At 42.0% G+C, this 27,545-nt stretch overlaps 1 protein-coding gene across 3 annotated transcripts in view; it reads right to left on the bottom strand.

Moving 5' to 3' along the window:
• The window catches only part of gask1a (golgi associated kinase 1A), a 44,942-nt gene extending 17,706 nt beyond the window's left edge, over window positions 1–27,236 (bottom strand). For all 3 annotated transcript variants that reach the window (XM_060920598.1, XM_060920600.1, XM_060920599.1), the window contains exon 1: window positions 26,913–27,236. In XM_060920598.1, the coding sequence (XP_060776581.1) occupies window positions 26,913–26,918 (6 nt within the window). In that variant the 5' untranslated portion in view covers window positions 26,919–27,236. The remainder of the gene's footprint in view (window positions 1–26,912) is intronic.
• Window positions 27,237–27,545: the final 309 nt, after the last annotated feature.

Below are 27,545 nucleotides of genomic sequence, written 5' to 3'. Positions count from 1 at the left end.
CAGAGCATTTTTTAAGGATTTTCCACTAGGAGACCAACTGGTCTGGGCAATACAATCACAGGCCCCAGAGTCCATGCAGCTGCACTGCTGCGGCATATTCTGTGATGCAAATTGCCGCATTACGAATCCTCGTTTCAGCCAGCATAATATCAACATAGTTAATGCAGTGCCAAGTTTTCCTTGTTAAATGTATACTTACATGGTACTCGGTTAATTAATTGCAACTGATTGAACCAAATGATAAGACATAACTTGGTTTAAAATTTGGTCTCCCAGTGAAGCTGGTTTGGCATTGACTAGGAGACCAAATCTGGCCACTGGGAGACCAAATGGTCTCCCAGTAACTATTGGCCCTTTTCCACTACCCTTTTTCAGCTCACTTCAGCCCGACACGGCTCGCGTTTCGACTACCTCAGAGCAGCACGACTCAGCTCACTTCAGCCCTACTCAGCACCCAAAAACTCGCACGGTTTTGGAGTGGGGCTGAAGCGAGCCAAACCGAGCCAAGTGGGGCTAGGGGCGTGAGGAGACACTCCCCTGTGCACTGGTTGGTGGGTGAGGAGGAGTGTCCTCACATGCCCACACACACCCCGCGAGCACGCTGGGATCTGTAAACACCGTAAACCCGGAAGAAGAATAATTACGAATTACGAGAATTTCTGAAGCCTTATGCGCCTCGCCTCATCTATACGCTCTTGCCAGTATCTGTTGGCGTTGTCGGTGACAACAAGCCACAGCACCAAGACCAGCAACACTAACGACTCCATGTCCTCCATGTTTATTGTTTACTATCCGGGTCGTGAGACTACCGCTTAAAAGGTCACTGATGTCACTGTTTGCGCCACCTAACGACATCACGTGACGTCCACCCACTTTCGCTAACTCCACCCAATGTGTCCACCCACTTTGAGCCAGCACGGTTCAGCGCGGTTGTAGTCGAAATGCAACCCCAACAGCCCCACTCAGCCGCGTTGGTAGTGGAAAAGCGGCATACGTTAAAAAATGCTCTGTAATGAGTATAGAGACAACACCTCATATACACGTTTTATTTCTCACATTTTGGATGACACCTCTCTAATTAAGCAGGGAAGCATGTTTAATGGCACATGCCATTGCTGTCAGCATAAGTTTGCTGTCTTAAACTACTTTAACACACTCCAGCTAAAAAGAGTTCCAAAAAACAAGGTAAAGTTGTCAACAAGGCAGTGCTCCAAGCACAACACCCAGACCAAGAGACTGAAAAGCAGTTAGTAAAGGCTTGTTTTTATTCAATTTATTCTCAGTAATGTCTGATGCCCAGATAGCCAAAAGTATTTGGACACCCCTTCTAATTACTTTATTGAGTCTGTGTTTCAGTCACACCCATTTCTAACAGGGACATAAACTCAAGCTCAAGCACTTAGACATGCAATCTCCATACAGAAACACTGGCAGTAGAATGGATCGTACTGAAGAGCTCTGTGACTTTAAACGCGCCACTGGTTCTGTCTTGACCTTCAGCTATCTAAAACACACATCATCTTAATGGAACATTTTAGTTCATATTCTGTTCAGGTGAAAGCCCTACTTTATTCCTGTTGCTTTTACTCTATTACTTTTCCATAAAAATAGATTTGTATTTCGATCCTCCAAGTGCTCAATACAAATCCAAGACCAACTCAGATATGAAGCTGTAAGAAATGACGTAAACATTCACTCTGTCCCTAATCCTTAATCGAACCTTAATTTAGCCATAAACAGAGTTGTGCAAACAGTTGAAAGTTGCAGAATAAAAAAAGAATATAACTGAGAATCTGTGTTCGGTCAACTGGTTGTTCTTGGAAAGAAATTTACTTTATCTAAAAAAGCTTGGACATAGCAATGTCTCAAACATATGGCAATTGGTTATACTAAAACAAACAAACAAAAAAATAATCTTCTAACATTCAAACAGCTGTTTGTTTGTATTTCGACACTACATTTTTTCTGAAAATGGAGAATGTTCTACTATTGCTTTAACTAATTCCAGCACAGGTACAGACAAGTGAGGCCGTTTAGTCTTTTCCCAGGCAAACAGGCTGTGACTGATAAAGGTCTCAAAGGAGCTGATCTCATTAAACATGGAGGATAATAAAGACGCAGCAGGGACAGTTTAATGCAAAACCCACCAAGGAGATGATTAAGATAAGGTCAGAGCCAGTTTCAATGATAATGATCAGGCTTTTTTTTTTTTTTTTACGAGCTGCCAGTGCTGCATAATTACCGTACATTGCCTCTAGCTTTAAATTGCAAGTCAGAGACATGTCAATGAGCCGTACAGCAAGTCATCTCACTCAACACGAAGAAAGAAGATAAAGAAATAGCTTGCAGAAAAAGGCTTGTTTGTGATGAAGGGGAAGGTCAGAAACAGAAGGGGGGGGAAGCTTCGCTCAGTGTTTGGCAGCAATTGAACAAAAATACACCTTGAGACCATTAGAGCTGTCAGTAATGTCAGTTCAGAAGAGGCATGCAGACTGTTTACTCAACTCTGTGTGTATGTGTGTGTGTATACGAGAGAGAGAGAGAATAGCCATATATATCAAGGTCATACATTTATTTATACACACACACACACACATATATATATATATATATATATATATATATATATATATATATATATATATATATATATATATATATATATATATATTGACCTTGAAATAGGGTGGTGCAGTGGTTAGCACTTTTGCATCACAGCAAGAAGGTTCTGGGTTCACGGCTGGCGAGGGCCTTTCTGTGCGGAGTTTGCATGTTCTCCCCGTGTCCGCGTGGGTTTCCTCCGGGTGCTCCGGTTTCCCCCACAGTCCAAAGACATGCAGGTTAGGTTAACTGGCAACTCTAAATTGACCGTAGGTGTGAATGTGAGTGTGAATGGTTGTTTGTGTCTCTATGTGTCAGCCCTGTGATGACCTGGCGACTTGTCCAGGGTGTACCCCGCCTTTCGCCCGTAGTCAGCTGGGATAGACTCCAGCTTGCCTGTGACCCTGTAGGACAGGATAAGCGGCTACAGATAATGGATCTTGAAATAGGGATGCATCAATATTGTTTTCCCCGACTACGATGAAGACATGCTTTTTAGTCGTTGTCATTAGTAACAGTATGAATATTCCAAATATTTTATGTAGTCCTGTTGATGATTGCTCAGTTTAAATATTGGGCAAGAAAAATATGTGTTCATGTAGCTTTACTACAAGGCTTGTTCTTCATAATGCTAGCTGATTTTAAATGAAGTGAATAATACATTAGTTACTTTAGATTGAGTAGGCTTGCAGTGGAGAAGAGAGGGTTTTGTCTCAATTTCAAAAAGTTCTTCTGTACACCTATTAGTATGTTTCAGTGCCTTCATTGCATATCAGTCTCTCGTTGTCAAGGACAAATAGCAGGCAATTGTCAAGAACAATAAGATGTTATGACATTGCATCACAGAATTGCACCTTGACTCATGAGCAAAGCTTCATCCCCGTCAGCATGTGCTTCTCTGTACTCAGTGCACGCAGAACTTTAGTTCTGTTATACTGAACAGTTTCTCTGCACCCTCAGGTCATCCGTCCTTGCACTCTGTATAACCATAAAGATGTTTTATCAGGTTGCTTGTATTGTAGGATGATGCAGTAGTTCTGTTTCTTGAAAATTTTATAGCACACAGACAGGCAGATTTTGTTATCAAGGCAGTTTTCATTAGTAGGAGTAGCAGAGCACGATATCAATGTGTCTCTATTTCATGCCAGTCTACATGAGATTTCCGACTGGAAGACACTACAGGACATAATTTGCATTACTGAATATTTAGGATTTCGAAAACTAATTTCAGGAGCTCATTTGGATAAGAGTGCTGCATCAGGACACCTGCATCTGCATCAGAACACCTAACTGTAAGGGAAATATTTTGGTGCTCATTTATTTATTTATAAAATTAAAGTGGTGTATAATAATAATAATAATAATAATAATAATTTATTTTCCTCTTCCACTTAGGGACCTATCTAATGTCCTTCACAAGGTCAGAACTGTCACATATTCACACCATTATGGGGACATTTGGTCTCCTGGTCAGGTGTGACTCGATGATGCTCATTTTCTGTTGAGATATCAAAAACATGGGACAATTACATTCACCAGCCACTTTATTGGGTACACCCATCCACCTGCTGTTTTATGCAGTTCTTTAATCAGCCCAATCCCTTGACAGCAGCAAAATATTATATAAAATCATGCAGATACAAATCAAGAGCTTCAGTTAATGTTCACTTCAAACATCAGAATGGGAAAAACTGTGATCTCAAAGTGTGACTTTCACTGTGGCATGGGTGTTGGTGCCAGATAGACTGGTTTGAGTATTTCAGAAACTGCTGATCTCCTGGGGTTTTCACACACAACAGTCTCTAGAGTTTACACAGAATGGTACATAAAACAAAAAACACTGAGTGAGCGACAGTTCTGTGGATGGAATCACCTTGTTGATAAGGGAGGTCAGAGGAAAATGGTTCGAGCTGCCAGGAAGGATATAGTAACTCATATAATCACTCTTTACAACCGTAGTGAGCAGAAAAGCATCTCAGCATGCAACAGCAGAAGAGCACATTGGGTTCCACTCCTGCAGCCAAGAACAGGAGTTTAGAATCAAGAACAAGTTCCTATTAAAGTGGCCGGTGAGTGTACATCTGGGGCCGCATTACAGAAAGTTCCTAACTTGAGAATCTCATCTTATCTGTCTAGTTCCCGTGGCAACGGCACTTTAGGATCATATTTAGGAAAAGGCTATTACAGAACAGCCGTTCCTAACTCTGTTGTCCTATCCTATCTCAAGTTAAGAAAAGTGTATTACAGAAGCATCCTAACTTCTAAAAAAAACTAAAAAATTCTTAAATACCCGTCCTAACTTTAGGATATCCCCACTGCTGTCCTAACTGTCATTTTTACTGTATAAATCAGCTAGTAGTCTACCTGATTGATGTGGGCATTTAAAGATAACTTTATTAACTGTGTTCACTCTGAGCATATTAGCCTATATTATATTATATTAGGGACTCTAAATTGACTGTAGGTGTGAATGTGAATGGTTGTCTGTGTCTATGTGTCAGCCCTGTGATGACCTGGCGACTTGTCCAGGGTGTACCCCGCCTTTCGCCCGTAGTCAGCTGGGATAGGCTCCAGCTTGCCTGCGACCCTGTAGAAGGATAAAGCGGCTTGAGATAATGAGATGAGATATTATATTAGGCTATATATTGGCTATTATATTTTCTATTTCATACAATTACAATAATATTGTTTATATTTATTTATCATCCGATACTGACAGTCCTCGAGCAATCAATGAAGTCGCTGGGACTACCGAAAAGAGACAGTTCTTACCTTCATAGTTTACGGGGCTGACAAGACCCAAGACGCGCGTCTCCGCGGGCGTTAACGGAGTTGCTGAGGCCGAACCACCTCCCGTTTTCCTTTGCTCCTTCCCAACCATGACAGCCTTTTTTTTGGTTTGGCTAGTTAGGGTGCTGACTTTTTTTTTAACTGCCTCGGCGTCCCGGTGCACACCAGACACCACTGACACGGCACTGGCTATCCTCTGCCATTCCCTTTCCTTAGATTCTTTAGTTAACGAAGAACTAAATCTCCCGAACAATATATCCTTGGACCCCTCCACTAACGCTACTAACGTTTCAATTTCATCCGGTTTAAAATTTAAAGCCCGTCGTTGTTTGTCCATACTGTTTACGTCTCTTGCTGTCTCGTGTCAAGTCGTCACTTGTAGCAGGGTATTCTTTCTGTTGTAGCAGCTAGCCAGAGATCACTGGACGTTACTTCACGAGACACAGTGTAGCTTTCGTTGCTAGGTAACAGACATTAAAGGCGATCATAGATGTTTCGATCGGTTATTTAGGAATCCTAACTCGAGATAAGATAAGAATCCTAAATGAAGTTAGGATTTGGTTCTGTAATACCAAACTGAAAAGAATCCTATCTCACAGCTGTCCCATCTTAACTTTTGACTTAAGATAGGAACTTTCTGTAATGCCGTCCCTGATGAATGAAGGAGAAAAGCAAAATAGAGCTGCAGAAACAAAGTGCAAGTATGTGTGTTCATGTTCAAGTTTGTGTGTGTGTGAGAAAGAAAGCTGAACCATCTGCTCCTGTTCGCTGTATTAACTTATGGCTCTTTTCCACCTCATGGTACCGGCTTGACTTGACTTGACTCGCTTTTGGAATCAGTAATTCGTTTTCTATTACAGCTGGTCGTCATAGCGATGTCGCATGAAACTGCATTGATGTCAGCTTCAACACGACATACATAGGAACATTATTATTATTATTATTATTATTAATACTTTGTGTGTGTGTGTGTGTGTGTGTGTGTGTGTGTGTGTGTGCACATTAAACAGTGTTATGTGAAGCCAAAGTAGCCACGATTTGTCACGTTTCTAACATGTTTTGTTCAACAAACAAACTACGGACAAAAGGAGGATCCAGACTGTAAGTTTAATGTAAAGCATCACATAGACTATGTTCTTGTGTGTGTGTGTGTGTGTGTGTGTGTGTGTGTGTGTGTGTGTGTGTGTGTTTCTGTTGTTATAAGTGCATTAAGTGCCTGTCTGGAAAACATTTTTCAGGATTATTAAAACTATATATCAAAGATATATAAAAGACTAAACTTGTATTTTATAAGCAGAAGGTTATTTACTCTTTTCAGGAATGAAAGGAATACTCTAGTGTTTCTAAAGTCTCTATGCCCAGCATCTGTGATGTATGGGGAAGAAAACAAACAATAATTTAATAAAATATCACTCTAATCACCTACACTTGTTCCTTGATGACCATCATTGGAGTCTGTCTATATACCATGTCACTCCACAGACACTTTGCCGGATTTTTGTGCATTTCTGAGCATTTTTTTTTTCTGTAATTCACTCAATTCCTGTTTTTTTGGGGGGGTTTTTTTACCTGCATTTTTGCATTGTCTTGTTTGGCTACACATTTCACGATCTACATGATTCTGACTTTGCATTTAGAATTTGATTTTTAAATTAAAAAGCGGGTGTCACGGTGGTGTAGTGGTTAGCACTACTGCATCACAGCAAGAAGGTCCGGGTTCGAGCCCTGTGGCCGGCAAGGGCCTTTTTGTGTGGAGTTTGCATGCTCTCCCCGTGTCTGCGTGGGTTTCCTCTGGGTGCTCCGGTTTCCCCCACAGTCCAAAGACATGCAGGTTAGGTTAACTGGTGACTCTAAATTGACCGTAGGTGTGAATGTGAGTGTGAATGGTTGTCTGTGTCTATGTGTCAGCCCTGTGATGACCTGGCGACTTGTCCAGGGTGTACCCCGCCTTTCGCCCGTAGTCAGCTGGGATAGGCTCCAGCTTGCCTGCGATCCTGTAGGACAGGATAAAGCGGCTAGAGATAATGAGATGAGATGAAATTAAAAAGCTCTCAGAGTATCAGACTGGTTCTGCTAGCTTGTGACATTTAGAAGGAAGAAGACATTACCAAAGATGCTCTTGTATACATAGTTTGTCCAAACTCTGAAAACTGGCGCAATATAGTAAAATTTAATTGCAGGTACTTACAGTTTCCCTGAGGTTTCCATGAATGTGTGATCTGGCAAAAAACTGACTCACTTCCCTTTTTATTCATAATATATGACTACTGACTATATCCTCTGAAAAAGCACTCCCATGGACTATAAACATTGTGTGGTTAGTACTGCAACATTTTCAGGAACCCCTAAAATTGTTGCATGTGCACATGGGGACCAACACCACCACAGTGGGTGGTATTTTCGTCAGTCACCAGGGTGGCACAAAATCACAAGCACTGTTGAGATAGGCGAACAAGCTTTGGAAGTAGGTGGATGCACACCTCCTGTCACTGAGAGATGCATTCCTACTGAGCTGATACAAGCAGACAGCAGATATGCTGTTCAGTAGCACCTCTATACCCAGGGAATGGTAAATCCACAAGGAGATGGTTCAAGTACCGTTGGAACTACCTTTGATCTATTTGCAAACAAACAGACAACTCAATGTGGGGCCAGACAGGACAGAGGCAGAGGCTTTGGGCCAGGATTTGTTGGTGTACGACTGGCCAAACTGAGGGCTGAATACCATCCCACATCTGTAAGTGTTATGGATGACACTGTACCACATTCAACTGACTGTGCAACCAGTGTTGCTGATAGCCACATTCTGGCTGAACATGGTTCCACCTGCTGTTGATGTTATGGATACTGTAGTGCCCACTATCCATCAGACCAGACCTACTGTACCAGATTAGCATGAGACTGTAGCACAGGTTTTCCTTCCTTCCTTTTTCTGAAAGGAACTGTATAGAAATTCTTGCCTGTCGAAATTGCAAATACACAACAGATGTAGTAGATAGAGACTGAGAATATTCCTTTAAAGGCTGAGGAAAAATAAAATAGTTCTCCAGCCACAATTTGCTTCCATTTGCAGTTTTTCATATCTACCTGTGCACTGACCTGACTATAACCTGCCTGCTATTTACAATATACACAGGATTCCAATCATACTACATCCTGCAACGCACACAATATTTCAGGAGATCATTTTCATCGTATACTGAGTGCGAGACATTCCAAAAAGAGGGTCGACAGAATATGAAATGGGGAAATAATAATATAGCACAAGGTCCTCTCATAATACACAGTGTGAGTTTGTGTCTCAAAGAACCAGTCAATCATTGATCTGGTGAGTTTTATGAGACAAAAAAAAAAAAAAAAAAGAGGAAAAAATTCTATGGAAATTTTGTGAAATATTGCTTTCTGTTCCTGATTTGATCTGGATTTGTCATAAACACTGTGACAGACAGTGGTTCATATCTCACATGCACACAAACAAACATTTTATTGTAACCATGAAAACACAGACAGAGTCCGAAGAAATCAAAGGAGCTCTTGGGTGTGATACACTACAGAGAACAAAACCTATAGACCTCTTGCACTGACGTCACATTTACGTGAGCAACCGTCTCTACCCTAGACCTGGGGGACAAGCGAACTTTGTTTACATACTTAAGCCAAGCGAAGATGTCCAGCGTCTGTTGCTGTTGTCTGAAGAAAACTACAGCAAAAAAAGCTCTACTACCGGATTTCTTGGATAATCTTAGTCAGAAAGAAGCGAAGGATAGATATACGTGGAAATTGGAGTTTATTAGCGGCTATGATCTGTACAAAATTACTTGAAATGACTGGAGTGACAGTGAAGATTTGTGGTCTAGCGTTAGCGACATGTTGGAATATACCTTCTGCTTCCCGAAGAGTCCCAACACGGAAGAACAGTTAAAAAACTACAAAAGCAAGAAAGCCTTCTTTGTGTAAAGACTTTTTCCTGACATCAACTTTTGGGAACAGAATGTTGCGGAAACCAAAGCATTTACTCTCAAAGGACTCTGACCTGAACTGTGGGCTGGATGGTATCCCCACCACTCCATGTCTCAGCAACCCCAAGGACATGTAGTTACAAAGCTATTTGCATTCTATCATTTATACAGTGATGCTTATTACCTCCGCCAAGGAGGTTATGTTTTCGGTAGCGTTGGTTTGTTTGTTTGTTGGTTTGTCTGTTAGCAACATTACGGAAAAAGTTATGAACGGATTGCTCTGAAATTTTTTCCAGAGCTGTGACTCGGCACAAGTAACAATCCATTAAATTTTGGTGGTGATCCGGATCACCGTCTGGATCCCGGAATTTTTTAAAGGATTCTTGGCGGAGGTCTGCGCTCTCTGAGTGCTTTTCTAGTTATTGTTAAAACAATATCTGAAGTGTTATTATTTGTAAAATAACAAAATATCTTGCTAGAGTCTCTTGCTAAGAGACTTTCAAACAATGTTGTAAGATTTTATTTTATCTAACAGTGGATGACACAATAATTATAAATGCTAACAGAATCAGCACATTCCAGCTGTAGTCATATAGTAACTATAATCACCCTTGCAATAATAATTTCAATAAAATGGTTAATGTTCAGTTCCCTCTTCATTTATTCTCTATTCATAAGGTACAACTGAGTCACACAGGTTGATCAGTGTATAATGGACAGTAACAATTTTATCCAAAATAGTTTTTCCTGCCTTAGCGTATTTATTTCCATTTCACATGCATGCAGCTGTTGTAAAGTTCAGTCTGTGTGTTTTCAGGCTTCACGCCTCTCATCTCCTTTCATCTTGGTTTCAGGCTTAGCTCCTCTCGTCAGATTCTCTTTAACATCTCATTTCTTCGTTATTCTTGAAGCATTTGCTTCTCTATGTTAACATTTTTCTTGATAGCAGGGAGACGGTGATACCTTTTATGTATTTGAACGATTTGAACAACCAAAACCAGCGCAAAAATGAACCATACTGAAGACAGATTAAGCCTTGCTTACACAAAAGATGGTGTCTGTTTGACCCCCAGGTGAAATTATCACGTGACGTCATATACAGACCTGGGTCTTTTTGCCTGGGCTTTAAAGAAATTGACAATTTGTCTCCTTAAATGTATCATTAAACAGTTTTTGAAACCAAGATATACTGTATATACATGAGAATATACATTTCATATTTTTGCACCACTGTGTAATGTTCTTTATATTATATGGACACATCCACAAAAAAAAACAATACACAAGTTAATCAGAAGAATTTTAATTTTGAACCAGTTCATTATTTTGAAAGGGCGTGTCTAGTCAGCAGGAATACTGTCTATATAATAAAAAGAAAATCACACGCTGGCTTGAAGATATGAAGTTTATCTTCTTGGGTTGAAAAACTCGCATTTTTCATACGAAATACATCGCGGATCTGAGTGACATATTTCCCAATATTTTACTCCGATGACATCACTCCCAGTGTTTTTCCGCTGACTTGATGCGCGTTGTCAAAATAGCAAATTGGTTCAAAATGAAAATTCTTTTGATTAACTTGCGGTTTTTTTTGTGGATGTGACCATATAATATAAAGAACATTTACACGGCAGCATGAAGATATGAAGCTTATCTTCTCGTGTTGAAAATATTTTCACTCATTTGCTTCACTCACGTGAAATATACATTCTCCACTCAAAGATTACATTACCGTACATGGCATTTAGTAGACGCTCTTATCCAGAGCGACGTAGAGCAAGATATACTTCATGTCTTTGCGCAACTGTGTAATATCCCCCCTCTCTTTCTGTGTATATATATATATATATATATATATATATATATATATATATATATATATATATATAGTGCCCTCCACAATTATTGGCACCCCATGTAAATATTATTAAAATGGGTTAGAAAAAAATCCACCTTTTGATAAAGTACAGTGGTGCTTGAAAGTTTGTAAACCCTTTAAAATTTTCTATATTTCTGCATAAATGTGACCTCAAACATCACCAGATTTTCACACAAGTGCCAGAATGACAAAAATTATTCCGGTTTCTGGTTGAGAGTACATAGTGCGTGAGTTTGCTGCCTCTTCTCCCTGGCGTTTTCTTCTTTTTTAAGATTTTTTTTGGGCTTTTTTCACCTTTTTTATTATTGGATAGTTCCAGTGTAGAGACAGGAAATGAGCGGGAGAGAGAGAGACGGGGAGGGATCGGGAAATGACCTCAGGCTGGAATCGAACCCGGGTCCCCAGATTTATGGTATGGCGCCTTATCCACCTGAGTCACGACGCCCCCTCTTCTTTCTTTTTTGTTCTTTAACTGTGCTTCTGATTTTTTGGCAATATGTTGCATATTCATTTTTTTTTCTTTTTGGTTAATTTCGGACTTTTCTTGTTTGGTTTTGACACCGGCTTTTTGCACCGCTGGTGCTTTGGCTACGTGTATGAGTGGTGTTAGGCTAGGTGGCTTTGCACCTTACATTGGACTGCATCTATCCATCTGTTTTTGGATCGTGACTGTGGGTCTGGGTATTGGTTTATGGCCCAGCTTTTACCCGTGTTTTACATCTACTCGCTGGAGGAATTAAAAAGCCTTAGTGTGCGGCAATGCTTGGATTCCGCGGCATTTAATCTGTGCCGCTCTATTGGAATCGCACGCCGCCCTCGGTACATTCACCGCTCTCCGCGCTCTCCGCTTCTTGCTGGAGATGTCAGCATCAACCCAGGACCTCCCAAAGACCAATTAAAGGGGAAACAAGGTACAGTTCCAGCCAAATGCCTTGTCATCAACGCTCAAAGTCTTGTAAGCAAGCATTTAAGCGAAGGTAAACAAATCTGTCATCTAGCTCGCTTTCAGGAGTTAGTTTACTCTGAGCTTGCTGACATTATTTGGGTAACTGAGACATGGCTTAAGGACAACATCGATAACTCAGAAATCCTGCCATGGGGCTATACAATATTCCGAAAAGACCGGATTTTATGTGGTGGTGGAGTTCTACTTGCAATAAATTCAAGCTCTTTCCCAATAGTGCGGGAAATTAACTTCAGTACGGATCTTGAACTTGTCACTGTGGAAGTGGCATCAAGCTTGAACCTAAAATACTTAATCTGTTGCTGTTACGCGACTTGTCCAGGGTGTACCCCGCCTTTCGCCTATAGTCAGCTGGGATAGGCTCCAGCTTGCCTGCGACCCTGTAGAACAGGATAAAGCGGCTAGAGATAATGAGATGAGAGATATTTCTAGCAAATTCATGTTCTGGATATTCATCTCATCTCATTATCTCTAGGCGCTTTATCCTGTTCTACAGGGTCGCAGGCAAACTGGAGCCTATCCCAGCTGACTACAGGCGAAAGGCGGGGTACACCCTGGACAAGTCGCCAGGTCATCACAGGGCTGACACATAGACACAGACAACCATTCACACTCACATTCACACCTACGGTCAATTTAGAGAGTCACCAGTTAACCTAACCTGCATGTCTTTGGACTGTGGGGAAAACCGGAGCACCCGGAGGAAACCCACGCAGACACGGGGAGAACATGCAAACTCCGCACAGAAAGGCCCTTGCCGGCCACGGGGCTCGAACCCGGACCTTCTTGTTGTGAGGCAACAGCGCTAACCACTACACCACCGTGCCGCCCCTGTTCTGGATATTCAAATATGTTAATATGTGGTGACTTCAATTTCCCTAAAATCCACTGGGATTCACCAGAACTTACTACAGGTGTTGAGGAAGTCTTATTCACTGAACTGTTGAACGATTATCATCTTACTCAACTCAAAACCTTTCCCACAAGAGAAGCGAATATTTTAGACCTTGTTCTTACCAACGTTCCAAATCACATTACAAATCTATCAGTCTTCAGCCCAGAACAGAGCGGACTAATAAAAGGCCATTCAGTAGTTGTTTTCGACCTTAAGATGTCAATCAAAGCAGCGCCACGGCTCAAGAGAACAGTGTACAACTACAGTAGAGGCGATTTTGATAGACTTTGCGCTGCCCTGGAAGCCACTGATCTATCGAACGCTATCAACTCTGAGTCCGACATTAGCATCTGTTGGATAAAATGGAAAGATATGTTCCTTGCAGCAGTTCAGGACTACATACCAATGAAAAAGATTAAAGGCAGGAACAACCCTCCTTGGGTTATTGGCGATATCATTCATGCCATAAAGAAAAAGGAAGGTGTCCGTCGGAAAACTAAAGGTCTCGCCGACTGACGCGATGAAAAAGAAATTCAGAGACCTGCGGGCCAATGTTAAATCACTGGTTCGTGATAGTCATGCTATGTTTTATGATTCTTTAGATACTGACTTCGTAAACAACCCTAAAAGATTCTGGTCACTCTTCAGAGTGAACGGCAAGCAATCTAGTGTTCCTGACAAATTATTAATGGGTCTACAGGAAGGATTAGATCCAGCTGCTGCTCGCAATGCTTCCACACCTCGTGACATTGCAGAACTTTTTAACATCTATTTTACGTCACTGTTCAACGACATTGACTTGAACATGATAACCACAGACCCTCCTGTAACTGCAACCAGCCCAAGCCCCACTCTGTCAAACCTACAGTTCTCCACTGAAGAAGTATTAAAGGCACTACAATCGCTCGATGTTAACAAAGCAACCGGACCAGATACTATCCCAGCTAGGTTACTCAAGGACACTGCCCTGCAAATAGCACCATCGTTGCGTCTCCTATTCAACAAGTCTCTTGCATGCGGATCACTCCCAGATGAGTGGAAGCTTGCCAATATAATGCCCATATTTAAAAAGGGTGATAAGAGTTTTGTTGAGAACTACCGTCCTGTCTCGCTACTCTGCATTGTCTAAGCTTCTTGAAAGATGCGTGCTCAGCAACTTACGCAACCATCTGTTGCAGTTGATCAACTCCTCTCACCACGGGTTCATCCCAGGCCGCTCGTGTACTACCCAGCTTGTGGAGGTATTGGACCACATCGGCTCCTTACTGGATGGTGGCAAACAAACTGATATTGTCTTTATGGACATGTCTAACGTATTTGATAAAGTAAACCACGTTGCTCTCATTAACAAACTCAAGGGTTTCCATATTTCTGGGATGCTCCTTGAATGGTTCAGATCTTACTTACATGGCCGCCACCAGTGTGTGACCATCCTTGGGACAACTAGTTCAGAAAAATGTGTCGTCTCAGGAGTTCCACAGGGCTCAATCTTGGAGCCTATTCTCTTCCTGTTGTACGTTAACGACCTCCCAGACGTCGTCGATAATTGTCAAATATCTTCCTTTGCTGATGATACCAAAATCTACCGGTGTATCGACTCCGTCGCGGATGCTGAGCTCTTGCAAATGGACCTTGACAATCTTGTTTCTTGGTCTTCCACCAATGGCCTTACTTTCAACCAAGCCAAGTGCAAGTGTCTGTGAGTCACAAGGAAAATTAAACCCATCCTCCATCCATACAGGATCAAGGGAGACGCCCTGGACACTCCCACAGCTGAAAAAGACCTTGGAATCTGGGTATCAAACGATCTCACCTGGACCAAGCACGTACTGGATAGATGTGCCAAGGCCAACAAACTACTGGGGTTCTTACGAAGAAGTGCAGTCGAAATCACAAGCACAAGGACTCGTCGTGCCCTTTATCTTGCTGTGGTTCGGCCTATCCTTGGTTATGCAAGTCAGATTTGGTGTCCACAGACCATCGAGCTGATCAAGCGCACCGAGAGGATCCAAAGACGGGCTTCAAAATTCATATTGAATCTTCCCTTCCTCTGTTGTGAGTCATACACAGACAGGTTTACTATATTGGAGCTGATGCCAATTTCATGCTGGCACGAATACATGGAGCTTGTTTTCTTCTTTAAAGCTACAAATGGCCTTGTTCAGTTGTCTGCTGATGTGCTACCATCCCCTGATATTCCTAGACGAGCAACAAGATCTACGTCCAACACAAACATGATTCTCTTTTGGCCACACAAATGTAGGACTGCAACTTTTCAACAGTCCTATTTTGTCCGAGTTACACATGTCTGGAATTGTCTACCATCTAACTTAAGATGCAAGAACTTAAACCTGTTGCAATTTAAAACATTACTCAAGAAATACTATAATGACGCTCTTTCCAATTACAATCATAAGGATCCTCGTAGCTTTAAGTCAATTTGTTTGAAATGTAATACTGCAAGAAGTCTAGCGAGCCAAATTACCTGCTGTGATTAATGTGGTATTTTTGTATTCTTACTGTAATATACTTTTATTGTTTTTTTGGGCCCACAGTAATTGGTTTTCACTGTTGTGGTGTCCCTGCCTATCTGTCATTGTACTTACCAGGCGAAGCGAAATAAATAAAAATAAATAAATAAACACAAGTCCTAAAAGTAGATAAAGAGAACCCAGTTAAACAAATGAGACAAAAATATTATACTTGGTCATTTATTTATTGAGCAAAATAATCCAATATTACATATCTGTGAGTGGCAAAAGTATATGAGCTGCTACGATTAGCAGTTAATTTGAAGGTGAAATTAGAGTCAGGTGTTTTCAATCAATGGGATGACAATCAGGTGCGAGTAGGCACCCTGTTTTATTTAAAGAACAGGGATCTATCAAAGTCTGATCTTCACAACACATGTTTGTGGAAGTGTATCATGGCACGAACAAAGGAGATTTCTGAGGACCTCAGAAAAAGCGTTGTTGATGCTCATCAGGCTGGAAAAGGTTACAAAACCATCTCTAAAGACTTTGGACTCCACCAATCCACAGTCAGACAGATTGTGTACAAATGGAGGAAATTCAAGACCATTGTTACCCTCCCCAGGAGTGGTCGACCAACAAAGATCACTCCAAGAGCAAGGCGTGTAATAGTCGGCAAGGTCACAAAGGACCCCAGGGTAACTTCTAAGCAACTGAAGGCCTCTCTCACATTGGCTAATGTTAATGTTTATGAGTCCACCATCAGGAGAACACTGAGCAACAATGGTGTGCATGGCAGGGTTGCAAGGAGAAAGCCACTGCTCTCCAAAAAGAACATTGCTGCTCATCTGCAGTTTGCTAAAGATCACATGGACAAGCCAGAAGGCTATTGGAAAAATGTTTTGTGGATGGATGAGACCAAAATGGAACTTTTTGGTTGAAATGAGAAGCATTGTGTTTGGAGAAAGGAAAATACTGCATTCCAGCATAAGAACTTTATCCCATCTGTGAAACATGGTGGTGGTAGTATCATGATTTGGGCCTGTTTTGCTGCATCTGGGCCAGGACGGCTTGCCATCACAAGGGGGTCACACCAGATACTGAAAGCAAAGGTTCACATACTTTTGCCACTCACAGATATGTAATATTGGATCATTTTCCTCAATAAATAAATGACCAAGTATAATATTTTTGTCTCATTTGTTTAGCTGGGTTCTCTTTATCTACTTTTAGGACTTGTGTGAAAATCTGATGTTTTAGGTCATATTTATGCAGAAATAAAGAAAAATCAAAAGGGTTCACAAACTTTCAAGCACCACTGTAGCTTCATGTCACACTGAAAAAATGAGAAAAATCCAGCCTTTAATTAAAGTACATTTATTCAGAGAAAAACAAATTCCTCATCAAGAAATCATTATTTTCAGCAAAAACACGTGCCACTATTATTGGCATCCCTGGATTTAATACTTTGTCCAATCTCCCTTTGCCAGTAAAACAACAATAAGTCTTATAACATTTTATAGGGTTGGAGATACAGAGCGGGGCATCTGAGACCATTCCTCTTTACACAATCTCTCCAGATCATCCAAGACATATGCTTCAGATCACTGACCTGCTGGAAGATCCAGTGACGACCCAGTTTTAGTTTCCCGGCAGAGGCAGCCAGAGTTTGATTTAAAATGTCCTGGTATTTCATGGAGTCCATGATGCCATGAACCCTAACAAGGTTTCCAGGGCCTTTGGAGGAAAAACAGCCCCAAAACTTCACAGAACTTCCACCATATTTTACAGTTGGGATCAGGTTCTTTTCATTATAGCCATCCTTCTTTTTACATCAAACCCACCTTGAGTGTTTATTGCCAAAAAGCTCCATTTTTGTTACATCAGACCGTAGAACACGGTTCTAGTCAAAGTTGTAGTAGAGTTTCACAAACTTCAGGCACTTACGTTTGTGGTTAACTCACAGAAAAGGCTTTTTTTTTTTCTGGAATACCTTCCAAATAATCTGTTGGCATGGATGTGGTGTCTGATGGTGGTTTTGGAGACTTGGAAACCCCAAGATTTTACTTTTTTCTTGTAATTCACCAACAGTGATGCTTTTTTTTTGTCTCTCTTATCATCATCCTCACTGTACATGGGGGCAAAATAAACGTTGATCCTCTTCCAGGTCAGACTGTAACAGTTCCAGTTGGTGTCCACTTTGTTATTATTGCCCTAACAGTAGAAATGGAGATTTTCAGGTGAGTAGCTATTTTTAATAACCATTCTCTGACTTATGAAGGTCAAAACACTTCTCCCTCATATGGTTTGTGTGTTCTCTTATCTTTCCCATGTTGATGGATGACTGAGGGAATTTGCCCTCTGGGTCACCTCATATTTGTTCCCCAGTTAATCAGGAAGTCATGGATTACAGCTTGAAAGTTCCTACACACTCCAAACAACTCAAAAATGTACAATTTAAATGGGAAACATGCTTCAGTTACATTGTGTTCACCATCATTTCCAGGGGTGCTGATAATAGTAGCACATGTGCTTTTGTTGAAAGTAGTTATTTCTTGACGAGGGATTTGTTTTTCTCTGAATAAATTTATTTCAGGTTGGATTTTTATCTATTTTTTTTCAGTGTGAGATGAAGTGACTACACCAAAAGGTGCTTTTTTCCTAACCTTTTTACTGATCTTTACAAGGGGTGCCAATAATCATGGAGGGCACTGACACACACACACACACACCAATACAATTACCATTGCCCACCATACATGCACGTTATTCGGAACACTTGCACACATGCACATTCATGCAGTTATTGAATCAGTCAAACATATGGTAGCAATATATATAAATAAATAAATAAATAGCGCACATACAGCTCAAGAACTTCAGTTAATGTTCACATCAAACATCATTATGAAGAAAGAGTGATGTCTGTGACTTTGATCATGGATGTTGGTGCCAGACGGACTGGTTTGAGTATTTCAGAAACTGCTGATCTCCTGGTATTTTCACACACAACAGTCTCTACAGTTTACATAGAATGGTGTGAAAAACAACAACAACAACAAAACACTGAATGAGCGACAGTTCTGTGGGTGGAAACACCTTATTGATAAGAGAGGTCAGAGGAAAATGGGAAGAAGAGGTGTCTGTGCAGTGTCAGGGTACAGCAAGGTCTACCTGATGAGGAGAAGGCTGCTTTCTACAATGACCTGGAAACAACCTTAAATCTTGTAGACCCAGCATCTCTATTGTTTATTGGAGGGGACAGGAACACTCATGTCGGACAGAAGAAGAGTGGTGAGGAGGAAGTATTGGGCATACACCATGTAGAAACCAGGAACCCGGAAGGAGACAGACTTGTTGATATATGCATCAGTAACAATCTGATGATAGCAAACACCTGGTTTCAAAAGAAAGAAAGTCACATGTGGACTTATAGAAGTGGAAACATCAAATCTCAGATAGACTTCATTAAGATCCGAAGACAAGAACTGAGATACCTGAAAGACTAAAGTGATACCATCAGAAACTGTAGCAGGACAACACAAGTCTGTAATTGCCTGTCTTAGAGTTACCAAGTATCAGGCAAAGCCGCTACTGCAAAGACCAGTAATCAAATGGTGGATGTGCAAAGGAGAGAAGAAAGATGCATTCAAACATATGGCAGAAGAGAATTTTAAAATGCTGCTAGAAGGAATACAAGGTGTAGAAGAAGAGTGGCATAAATTCAAAGAAGCATTCATCGAGGCTGCAGTAGCAGTATGTGGAAGAACATCAGGAAAGGTAGGAAGATATCATGGAAAAGAAAAGCAGTGGTGGTGGAACCCCACAGTCCAAGAAGCCATCAAGGACAAAAGAGCTGCAACCAAGACATTTGAGAAAGATATCACCAATGATGACCTAAAGGTGAGAAAGAAAGAAGCAAAGAAGCAGGCCAAAAAGGAAGTAGCAATTGCCAAGAAAGAACCCAAGAAGGAGCTGTATGACAGATTAGAGGAAGATGATGGAACCAAACTGATCTATCAGATCTCAAGAACGAGAAACAGGGAAGTAGTGGACGTAAGGAAATTGCTCAACATGAAAGAGGAAGCTGGATGTCTGATCATGGACCCCAGGGAGGTAGTGAATACATGGGAATGCTACTTTCAAACCCTGTTGAATGAAAGTAGACCTTTCACAGCAACACTCCCAGCAACTGTAACTGAGGAGAACACAGTAAGTGTTTTCACCAGAGAGGAGGTTATGTCAGCCCTCCAAAAAATGAAAAGAAACAAGGCCCCTGGAGAAGATGAAGTGACAGTAGACATGATAAAAGAAGCTGGGGAGGTCGGTGTGGACTGACTCCACTTAGTCCTTACTGCAGTACACCACGAGGCTAAAATACCAAATGACTGGCGTGTGGGTGTTATTGTGCCGATCTGGAAACAGAAAGGAGACATTAATGACCCGGCAAAGTATAGAGGCATCATGCTCTTGGGCCACAGTTTGAAAATACTGGAAAGAATCTTGGATAGGAGGATAAGAACACAGATTGGTAGTGAGATAGGAGAAGAACAGCACAGTTTCCATCCTGGCAGGTCAATGACAGATGTCATATTCACCATCAGACAACGCATAGAGCGTACCCTGGAATTCCAAAAAGAACTGCAAGTGTTTTGTCGACCTGATGAAGGCATATGACACTGTACCAAGATCATTGGTCTTTGCAGTACTGAGGTGATTCAGCATCAGGGAGAGAGATGTCACACTGGTGGAGGCAACTTACGAGGGTGCCGAAGCCAGAGTTAGGACTTGTCACGGGCTGACCTAACCATTTGAGGTGAAAACTGGACTGCATCAGGGCAGTGCACTAAGCCCTCTCCTTTTCATCATTGTTACTGAATACATCAGTAGACTGAGCAAGGTAGATAGGCCCCAGGATAAGCTGTTTTATACAGATGACTTGGCACTAATATCAGAGTCAAGCAGTTCCTTGCCAAGCATGGTCACCGAATGGGATGATCTCTGCTCGATTTTTGGCATGGCCGTCAGTATTGAGAAAACTGAGGTGGTACTTTTCTCAAGAAAGGATACCCAGAGTACCCCAATAGTCATCAGAGGCACACAGCTTGAAGAGAAGCTGGGTTTCAAATATCTTGGAAGCATTATTTCCAAAAATGGCAAAGCAAAAGAGGAGATCAACCACAGAAAGCAAGTAGCAGCATGTGTCTGGAAGATCTCACCTATCATTTATGACAAATACATCAGTCTACATGTTAAAGGCAAAGTGTATAAGACCTGTGTCAGACCCAGCCTGCTATATGGAATAGAAACACTCAATGCCCAGAAGAAGGATGATGAGTGACTAATAGTTGCAAATAACACCTATCTCAGAAAGATCATGAGAAAGCAACTGGTTGACAAGGTGCCTTTAAAAATCTTACATCAGCCAATGACAGTGAGACCAACTGAGGAAGACATTGAATCAGCCAGGTTGTGCTGGGCTGGACATGTCTTCCAAATGCCTAAAGATAGACTACTCCGTTGGATAGTTGAACATACTGTGGAAGGTAGGAGAAATAAAGGATGCCCTCAGATGATGTGGAGAGACACCATCAGCCAGCACCTCATGGGAAAAGGATTGACCCTGGATAATGCCATGAACCTTGCCCAGGATAGACAAAAGTGGAGGAAGATAGCCAACCCGTGACACCCCCCCCCAGATGCGTGCATCCTGAGGGATGCTGAAGATGATGATGATGAGGAGAGGAAAATGGCCAGATTGGTTCAAGTTGCCAGAAAGGATATAGTAACTCATATAACCACTGTTTACAACTGTGGTGAGCAGAAAAGCATCTCAGCATGAACAACTCATCAAACCTTAAGGTGGATGTGCTACAACAGCAGAAGATCCCATCAGGTTCCACTTTTCCAGGCTTTATCTATCCAGTGTGCAGTTTGTGCTACAGTAGCTTTTCTGTGAAATCAGAACAGACAGGCTGGCCTTCGTGCCCCATGTGAATCAATGAGCCTTCGACACCCATGACCCTCTCACCGGTTCACTGGTTATCCTTCCTTGGACCACTTTTGGTAGGTACTAACCACTGCATACCGGGAACACCCCACAAGATGTGCCATTTTGGAGATGCTCAGACCCAGTCATCTAGCCATCACAATTTGATCCTTGTCAAAGTTGCTCAGATCCTTTCATTTGCTCATTTTTCCTGCTTCCAACACATCAACTTCGGCAACTGACTGTTCTCTTACTGCCTAATATATCCCACCCCTTGACAGGATGTCATTCACTTCACCTGTCAATGGTCATAATGTTATGGCTGTCACAGTAGTGCCATAAAAATAATAAATCTGCAAAAGAATAAGAAAATAAATGCAGAAATTAAAATTACAAAATAAGAAAATAGGAAAATAAATAAAACAACAATAGAAGAATATGAAAATAAATTCTTTATGGCTTTTGCTATTCCCTATTGTTTTTCCTTATTGTTTTTTTTTTTTTTTTCATTAGCTTGAGAGGCCAGGCTATCAATCAAATGGCTTTGGGCAGGCCTTCCTGCCCAGGCTGAGTAGGAAATACCTGCATACATGAATCCTGCTTTGCGCAGTGTGAACGTGGTAGCAGTTTGAATTGGAGAGGGAAAGAGAGGATCTGCTTCCTCTATTGCCGCTTTTCCACTACAAACGCGGCTGAGCCGTGCCGTGCCGAGTCGAGCTGAGTCGAGCTGAGCGGGGCTGTTGGAGTTGCATTTCGACTACAACCGCGCTGAACCGTGCTGGCTGGAAGTGGGTGGACACATTGGGTGGAGTTAGCGAAAGTGGGTGGACGTCACGTGATGTCGTTAAGCAGCGCAAACAGTGACATCAGTGACAGTGGCGGAACAAGTCAGAGCCGGGCCGGGGGCGGGGCAAATGACCGGGCCCTTTATTAAAGCTTATCATAACATCATTTTAGGCTACAAAATGTCCGCAACTGCGGTGTTTACCAATTTCAACACTACCGGGTGCAACTATGTTATTTAGTACATCAAGTCCTTCAAACGAACATGTAACTCAGAAACAAAAAACATTAGGATACTGTACATGGCTCATAATAAAACATCAATAGCCTATACTGCGCACATTATTTGAAGGGCATACGAATGAGCGCTCAGAGGTTGCAACGGTGACAGGAAGAGTCAGAAATAAAAGGAGGGCGGTGCAAACCTCACTGAATGCACTGTGTTTACCAATTTCAACACTACGGGGTGCAACTATGTTATTTTGTACATTAAGTCCTTCAAACGAACATGTAACTCAGAAACAAAAAAACATTAGGCGACATACTGTACATGGCTCATAATAAAACATCAATAGCCTACTGCGCGCATTATTTGAAGGGCATACGACGAGCCTTGCGCTCCGCGAACTCGTCCACGATGCTCTGTATGTCACTGATTCAGTGATCTTTTAAGCGGTAGTCTCACGACCCGAATAGTAAACAATAAACATGGAGGACATGGAGTCGTTAGTGTTGCTGGTCTTGGTGCTGTGGCTTGTAGTCACCGACAACGCCAACAGATACTGGCAAGAGCGTATAGATGAGGCGAGGCGCATAAGGCTTCAGAAATTCTCGTAATTCGTAATTATTCTTCTTCCGGGTTTGCGGTGTTTACAGATCCTAGCGCGCTTGCGGGGCGTGTGTGGGCATGTGAGGACACGCCTCCTCACCAATCAGTGCACAGGGGAGTGTCTGCTCACGCCCCCAACCTCACTCGGCACGGTTTGGCTCGCTTCAGCCCCACTCCAAAACGGTGCGAGTTTTAGGGGCTAAGCAGGGCTGAAACGAGCTGAGTCGTGCTGGTTTTTGGTAGTCGAAACGCGAGCCGTGTCGGGCTGAAGTGAGCTGAAGCGAGCTGAAGTGAGCTGAAAAAGGGTAGTGGAAAAGGGCCATATGTGTATGCTGGCCATTATCTGGTCTTACTCATTTACAATTTTAGTCTTTTTTTTATGCCACTCCTATGACAGGATTCTATTTCCCCCCACATTACTCTTCCACGTAAAATGACTTGAAAATTACTCAGTATTTATTTCTGTGTAAATGGTTGTGCATTAGTGGGTAGTGTCACTGCCTCAGAGCTCAAAGATTGCTGGTTTGATTGGCTGAGTGCTTAAGAAACTTTTCGCTTTTATTCTATCAACTCATGCCTGCTGCACAAAAACAAACTGTGCAAATGCAACTCAGTTCATTCATATACAACCAATGTACACATTTAAATCAGGTAAATTCAGTGATTTTTTTTAAAAAGTGTAATTTCAAAATGAAGACTAATTCCAGGATTCACTGGTCGTAGTGATGGCATTGTGGCCCCCAAATAAGTGTGTGTGTTTACTACTAGGGACCAAATGGCCCCACAAGGATAGTAAAATCTGACAATTTCGACCTTGTGGGGACATTTGGATGGTCCCCATAAGGAAATTGCTGTTGTAGTTTTTTTAAACAAAAATGTAAATAAATAAATAGATAAACAAACAAACAAATGAATAAATAAAAGAGCCAAAAAGGTTCCTTTTCTTTACTGAGGTTAAGGTTAGGATTAGGTTGACATGTAGACACAGCATTAATTAACTGCAATAATAATTGTCAGTGGAAGGTCTTCACAAGGATAGTGACGCAAACGTGTGTGTGTGTGTGTGTGTGTACTGTATATATAAAATGTAGAATGCAAGCAATAAAACTTTCTAATTAGGGACATATATTTTTGCAAATGTTGCTAACCTAAAGTGTACTATGTGCTATCATGACTTGCCAACTAAGAAATCCAAGATGAGGGCACTTTTTCTTTAGATTTTATTTCACCATAAATTCAGCTGTCAAAATGCCCTAGAAAACTGGGCTCTAAAAGCAAAGGGTAGGTTGCATTTTAAATTATATTGCTTTTTTAAAAAGGAATCAAAGATAGCACACAGTCAGCCACATATTAAAGATATAAAACTGCTGTCCTTTGCAGAACACGCTGACACATCACACACTGGCTGCATTATGCACACTCAAAATTCTCCAAAGATCATGCATCTGTACATGATCAGGACTCGTTCAACTAAATATAGATTCTTTTTCAGTTTGAATTGCTTATTTGTCTTATTGTCTTCTTTGAGTTGCTCTCACCTGTACTTAGGTACAACACACCAATATAGTGGCATGACTCATATTACAGAATGCAATCACGCTCCACATAACAAATGCTTTACCAATACATCGTAGCAGCTGTGAGTGACAGATTTATGGTTAAGCCGGTTAGCAATACATGCATCATTCATAATGTATGACAATACAGTGAAGTAGAGCCTGGGTTTGTTTGGACTGCATCACTCGATGATCTGCATGCAATCTGAACCAAGACCCCGTGGCAAAACTGCAAATACACAGCTAGCAGACATGACCACACACACACACACACACACACACGACTTATCTCCCAATTCATTTTATTTATATCAGTAATTATAGAAAGGATCCAACAGGACATTATGCCTTCTTCCTATGTTCCATGCATCAAATCTGGTGAACTCAAATGTGCAACAAAAATGAAAAATGCACTCAATAACAATAGAGTACAGAACTCATGATGAATGACTGTGGGGGCAGATTGAGACCACACACAACAGCAAACCTATTTCAGCCATTAAGTATAGACCTGCAAGCCTTCGCTGCTGAGCTTTTTTCTCTGGAGAATCAAGTCCGGGGTCCAGAGTGATGAGAAATTCATGTGTGTGTGTGTGTGTGTGTGTGTGTGTGTCTGTGTGTGTGTGAGAGAGAGAGAGAGCTTGGTTTACTGACTGTGTGGAGTTTCACATGTTCTCTCCATCTTCCTATGGATGGGTTTACTCCAGTTTCCTTCCACCTCACAAAAACATACAGGTAGATGGACTGGCCATGCTAAATTGCCTGCAAGTATAAAATCTTGTGCATACTGTCCTGCAAATGACTGATGTCCCATTTTGGGGTGAATTCTCTGCCTTGCACCTACTGTTCCTGAGATAGGCTCCGGATTCACAGTGACTCAGACCAGGAATTAGTGGTTACTGAAGATGAATTAAGTCAATGAATGAATATTTACGTCAATGGATGGTCCTCACAAGGATAGTCAGAACAGATGAATAGAAAGAAAGAAAGAAAGAAAGAAAGAAAGAAAGAAAGAAAGCACAGCTTTATTCATCACACACTTGTGAAATTCCTCTCTGCATTTAACCCATCTGAAGCAGTGAACACACACATGCACACACACACATACCCAGAGCAGTGGGCAGCCATGCTAACGGCGCCCGGGGAGCAGTTGGGAGTTAGGTGTCTCGCTCAAGGGCACCTCAGCCCAAGGCTGTCCCATATTAACCTAACTGCATGTCTTTGAACTGTGGGGGAAACCGAAGCACCCGGAGGAAACCCACGCAGACACGGCAAGAACATGCAAACTCCGCACAGAAAGGCCCCCCGTTGGCCGCTGGGGTCAAACCCAGAACCTTCTTGCTGTGAGGCAACTGTGCTAACCACTACACCACTGTACTGGTGAATTTGAATTTCCCAAAAGCACTGCAGTATAAAACTCATTCATTCATTCATTCATTCATTCATTCATTCATATCTATAGCGCTTATCCAATGCAGGTTGCCGGTGAGCTGGAGCCAATCCCAGCTGACATTGGGTAAGAAGCGGGGTACGCCCTGGACAGGCTGCCAATCTATCACAGAGCTAACACAGTGTGACAGACCACCATTCACCCACACATTGACACTTATGGGCAATTTAGAGGAGCCAGTTGATCTATTCCACATGTCTTTGGACTGTAAGAGGAAGCAGGAGCACTTGGAGGAAACCCACGCAGGCACGAGGAGAACATGCAAACTCCAGTGGACGAACAGGTTTGAACCCAGAACCTTCTTGCTGTGAGGCAAAAGTGCACCACTGAGCATAAAGCTATTAAAAATACAAGCGTATTGCCTGAGACCACTTTAAGGAAAGTGGGCGAAGTGCCTATCCTGGCTACAAGTGTCTATAAGTAGTTATTCTGCTATTCTAAAACGAGGCTTAATATTGTTTGAATAAGCTCTAGGTGGCGCTGTCTAGTCGGCTATACATGCACTATAGAATATGTGCATTATTTATATAAAGGTATGCATGGTAGCTACTGCAGCTCCATGGAAAGGCACAACGCAAATAGTTCAATATAGCACATGCACAAACTTAGTCATTAAAAAATTATTATTATTTTTGCTTTTGGTAGGGTTGTGTGAACAGAGCCATTCCTCACAAAGTGAAAGAGGGGGGGAAAAAAATCACTGAAACGCCACAGGAATTAACAGCCCATTCTTTATATCCTCTTACCATCATCAAAGCTGCTGCAGCTGTTTAGTGTTCATACAGGTCTGTCCTGGGCTGCGAACCTTTCTCCTTCATCGCCACATCATCATCCTCATTCCTATGGCATGAAACAGCAGGGTGCTGTAGAACCCGCACTCAGGCTGCAGTACTCCTCTCTCTCTCTCTCTCTCTCTCTTTCTGTCCTCACACTCTTCATATCTTCTCCATCCACAGGCTGCAGTGTGTGTGTGTGTGTGTGTGTCGCACCGTGCAATTCAACTTCAAGCACACAAAAGCTGCAAGTTCACATTGTTCTGCCCGGACGGAAGCCTCAGCAGTGGGGTTTGAGTGCCTGAGCAGGACAGTCCCTCCGGATTCGGAGGTTCCGAGTGAAACCTGAGAGCTGCACAACGCGCCCACATTAATCCATTAATCAAACCCTGAAAACGCCTGGAAGGGGCAGGAAAGGCACGAGAAGGAAGCGCCTACTCATTAAAAGTGGTGAATTAACACTTCTAGTGTTCTCTCAGTGTCTTGTGAACACCCAAGGTGTTTCCAAAGCAGCCCTATAAACACAACCTGGAGGAGCCTTGGCTGTGCACCAGCGCCATGCATTAACTCCGCTTCCACAGAGCTGCTTTATGTAATGAGCCTCCT

The sequence above is a fragment of the Neoarius graeffei genome, chromosome 5 (assembly GCF_027579695.1).
Source record: "Neoarius graeffei isolate fNeoGra1 chromosome 5, fNeoGra1.pri, whole genome shotgun sequence".
NCBI classification, from domain to species: Eukaryota; Metazoa; Chordata; class Actinopteri; order Siluriformes; family Ariidae; genus Neoarius; species Neoarius graeffei.
This window is presented reverse-complemented; position numbering and strand designations above follow the sequence as displayed.